Here is a 4,842-nt window from a genome sequence, read left to right on the forward strand (position 1 = left end):
ACGATATCAGGAATGGCAAAGAGCGTCGACCGGCGGGCTGAAACCAATGAAGGAAACCGATAAGAGAGAGATAATCGATGGGAGGAGCTCGTATTAATTCAGCCTTGGTGGTTTTGGGCGATCTCTGTTCACTGGTGCGTGTGCTCTGTTTAGCGGCTGGGATGGCCGACGGCGATTGGTGGTTGTGGACGGTGGATTGGTGGTGATCTGGAGGAAATCCAGAGGAAAAATGGCCATCGTATATTGCTTTGCTTCGTGCGTGTGCTCCTTTCTTTACTCCAACTGCTTCGCTCCCCTCCTCCGTCTCACGCGCGTCTCAGCTTCCTGATCTTTTCTATGTTGACATGAAGCAAACATAGATAAGAATCTTAATTAATTTGTATCCACTTTCAATTCAAACTAGACATACAGCATTACATAACTAATCAGCGTTACGTATATGACTACATGCACAATTCTTGATCAATCGGTGGTTTCTTAATCTTTTCCATGTTGTTACTTTTCTCTTGGAGTAGCGCAAGAATTCCTATCCAGAAACAACTGAAAAATCCAGATATCTGGGCATAAATAAAGCCACCTTCAATTGGTCTAGCTGCTTGATTCCCTAACGGCTCTATATTCCTATAACTTCTTGTAAAAGAATCAACAATCAACATGAGAAACCACACTGCTAAAGTGATAATTAAGATCGATCATACTATTTGTGTTTGTCTTGCCATAGATATTTTGCAATTTCAATATATTTCCTAAGTATCCCTATTTTTTTTTCCTAAAGTAATGTTAAAAGTCATAAGCAAATAGGCAGTAATTTTTCAAAAGAGAAAAAAATGGTCACACATCCACTAGGGGCAAATGAGGTCTCGTTTTTATGCATGTCGTGAGTAATCGTTCATGTTCTACCAAAATTGCGTAGTCGATGCTCTTCAATAGCTTCTCATGCTTTTCAAAGTAAAGACCAAACTTGAGAGGCCAGCCAACGGTCGCACTTTCACGTTGGCGTGCAAGAGTCATTCTCCATTCCTCACCCTTGAATCACCAAAAACATAGATCTTAATCATCGATTAAAAATATTTTCAAATTTTATATAAAAATATGATAAATTATCTTCTCATTTCCCATATATTTATTCCACCGTCTAAAATACTTTTCCAAAGTCATTTCAAACTTAGCTTCCCCGGTCTAAAATACTTTTCCAACGTCATTTCAGACTTGGCTTCCCCGGCATTCTATATATATACCTCCTATACTAGAGAAACGATAAACCGAAAAAAAAGAGATCCGAATCTCTCGATCATGGACGCAAGAGCATCTTTTTACCTCCTCCTGCCTTTCCTAGTCCTCCTCGCAAGTAAGCACGTTGTTATCATAATCTATCTATTTTCAACTATCAAGTACATTGTCATCATAATCTATCTATTTTCAACTATTACAAATTTCTACATTAACGTTACCTTCTTCCGAAACTAGAAAAAAAGATCCTAAGTTTAATTTTTTGTTTTTTGGGATTCGGAAGTTAAAGCCTTGTGTTCAAATTTCCATCTTTGTTATGGAGATTCCCGTGCTGATAAACCCCAGGAGGAAAAATAATTAATCCGCGTACATGAATTTTATGGCTTGCATGCATGCTTGCAGGAGGAGCCGGCGCAGCCACACTCAGCTTCACCAGCAAGTGCCCCTACACAGTCTGGCCCGGGACGCTCACCGGCGGGGGTGGCGGGCAGCTATCCTCAACCGGGTTCGAGCTCGCCACGGGTGCAACCTTCTCAATCAATGATGTCCCGGACACGTGGACAGCTGGCCGGGTGTGGGGCCGAACGGGCTGCGCCACTGATGCCTCCGGCAAATTCGTATGCGCCACCGCCGACTGTGGATCTGGCCAGGTGAGCTGCAATGGTGCAGGGGCGATCCCGCCAGCCACCTTGGCGGAGTTCACTCTCAAGGCACCGGGCTCTGTCGAGAACAGCATCTACGACGTCAGCCTCGTGGACGGCTTCAACCTGCCCCTCTCTATAACCCCACAGGGCAGCGGCAGTGGGTGCACCACGACCAGCTGCGCAGCCAACATCAACTCCGTGTGCCCGTCAGAGCTGGCGGTGAAGGGGTCGGACGGGAGCATCGTGGCGTGCAAGAGCGCGTGCCTGGCGTTAAACCAGCCGCAGTACTGCTGCACAGGGGCGTACAACACGCCGGCGACATGCCCGCCGACGAACTACTCGCAGATTTTCAAGGACCAGTGCCCTCAAGCTTACAGCTACGCTTACGACGACACGAGCAGCACTTTTAGTTGCGCGGGTGGGGCTAGTTACCTCATCACATTCTGTCCGTGATATATTCTCTCTTCTTCTGAACTTGGATGGACCATTTTCCTCTCCGAGGCGAAAATAAGAGGTCCATGGGTTGTCTCGGTTGGCCTAAAGCTAGTTGTACCCTCGTCACTGGATTGAGGGATCATGCGAGTAGTTTCATTTTCCACTAGGAAAATTACATGTAATCTGCCGAGAGAATAATGGATTATACAAATTAAACAATGCATTCAATAGAATATTTAAATATGAAATCACATTTTTATTTAAGAGCTTAAACTTCTAGAACAATTCGTAGTGATCCCATTAAATCTCATATGGAATCAGAACTAAAACTCTTAAACTCAAATTTTTTTAAGGTCTCATTTGCCTTCCCATTTAAATATGTCATCCCCTTAATACTATGGCAAAAAAATACCAAACTAAGCACGATGGGGGATGATAAAATATTTGAATATTAAACAACACCTTTATTTAATAGTTTAAGGTTTTAGAAAAGTTGGTAACGATTCCACCTCTATAATTTTATGGTAATTATTGTAAGAAGACGAAGCATATTCTTTGACTTAACTTTAATGCTTAATCGTCGATTCGAGTTGATTAGTAAGTGATTGATACGAGGACGAAACATATATTGAAAGTGAATCCAATCGTGTCTTTGGAATTACTATCATTCTTTGACTCCACTTTCATGCTTGCTTGTCAATTCGAATTGATTTGGGAGGGTCCATAGAGGAAAGAGATTTCGGGATTTCCTTTTCCCTTTTTTCCCTTTGCTCCTAAGAGAATCTTCTTCCCTAAGAGACAACTTTAGTTCTCATACCTAATATTTACTTAAGTACCATGATGGCCGTCGACATATAATTTTTTCTGTGTTTATCAAGAATACCATATAAATTGGAAGAACCCGGCAAAAAGATTTAGTTGCTCGTAATTGATTCGGCTGGAACCAAAAAAAGGGCATACCATATATAATTCAACTCAAGCACTCTATATATATTCCATCACCTCGAATATAAGAGACAACGACGAGCAAGACAAATCTCAAGCTTTTGATCATGGATGCAAGATAATCTTATATTTTCAAGAGGCAAAATTCTATTTTGACTTTGATATGTTTTTTTAGTAACAAGACAAATACTCACTACAACTTAGAATTTGAAGTCTTTTCATTTCCTAATTACAAAGCATGTGTAGAACACTGAGATAAAAGATTATCCAAGTATGAAGCGTGTACACTAAGTGACATGATATTGTCCTTTTTTTTTTCCTGTAGTAGAGCACGTATGTCTAGAAGAGCCAGAGGAGATTGTAACGCCATAGTTTTTATGGATTGCAATTTCTGGGGATAGAAATTTGGGGCTTCTTATTAGCACTCCATGGTCGACCAAAGGCAAAATGTCAAAGTCCTTTAAGCTCACTATTTTTCATTGGATGACCTATCATTTTCACATGGCGCTATGGCATTGCTATCTCCTTTGACTCTTCTATGATCTACGTGCTCTAATAACAAACACAAAAATAAAAATAATAAGACAAATAAAGGACAGCATCATGTCTTTGTCATTAGCGTATATGCTTTATACTTGGGTCATTTTGATCTCAGTGTTTCATACCTACATTGTTGGCCTCGACCTTAGTAGCATAACTTCTTCTGGTTTTTTATCTAATCTCGTAGGAAGAGAAATCAAGTAAGATGGGGAAGACGAGAAGTTTGAGGATAAACTTCCAAAGTCTAGCTTTTTTCTTCTTTTTTTCAATCACAGCTTCTACTGCCTAAGAGAGTACTTATGAGATCTTGAGTTTTAGTGTCAATGATCTACCTCCAATCAAATCAAAGAGGCAAATGTATAATGTGCACGACTCGAGATATCACCCAATACAAGCAACCAAAAAATCTAAATATCTTTGATAAAAATAACAGGCACCTTCTATTGGTCTAGCCCCTTGACGCCTAAATAGATCAACGTTCCCGTAACTTCTTATAAATGAATCAACAATCAACATGGGAAACCTTACTGATAAAGTGATGATTAAGATCAATCATACTATTTGTGTATGTCTTGCCATAGATGTTTTACAATTTCAACATATTGCTTAATTATCCCGGCTTTTGTTTTTTTATTCCTAAAGTAATGTTAAAATTTATAAGCAAATAGGCATTAGTTTTCAAAAAGGAAAAAAAGGGCCACACGTCAAGGGACAAATTAGATCGTAGTCCCCCATACATGCCGTGATTGATGGTTGTGCAGTCACAATTGCGTAGACGGCCTTCTTAAATGGCGCCTCATATCTTTTCCATAAAAAATCTTTTGCCCGTCTTTCACGTGGACGAACTAGTTATTCTCCATTCTTAGGAGTATTCCTACCTGTTGAATCACAAAAACAAAATATGGTAATCATCCACTGAAAACATTTTCACATTTTATATATCATTACCTCGCTTTATACAAAAATAATGATATAATATACGTGATTATGATAAATTATGTATATGTATAAATCCCATGGGAGCTATAGAAGTTTCGACAGAAGTTGA

General features: G+C 39.9%; 1 protein-coding gene across 1 annotated transcript; it reads left to right on the forward strand.

Moving 5' to 3' along the window:
• Nucleotides 1-1,273: 1,273 nt before the first annotated feature.
• LOC104444324 (thaumatin-like protein 1) lies at nucleotides 1,274-2,528 on the forward strand. The gene is made up of 2 exons (XM_010057977.3): nucleotides 1,274-1,348; nucleotides 1,633-2,528. The coding sequence occupies exons 1-2, from the start codon at nucleotides 1,294-1,296 to the stop codon at nucleotides 2,325-2,327; spliced, it is 750 nt and encodes a 249-aa protein (XP_010056279.1). The 5' UTR covers nucleotides 1,274-1,293; the 3' UTR covers nucleotides 2,328-2,528.
• Nucleotides 2,529-4,842: the final 2,314 nt, after the last annotated feature.

This window comes from Eucalyptus grandis, chromosome 5 (genome assembly GCF_016545825.1).
Source record: "Eucalyptus grandis isolate ANBG69807.140 chromosome 5, ASM1654582v1, whole genome shotgun sequence".
In the NCBI taxonomy this organism is placed as follows: domain Eukaryota; kingdom Viridiplantae; phylum Streptophyta; class Magnoliopsida; order Myrtales; family Myrtaceae; genus Eucalyptus; species Eucalyptus grandis.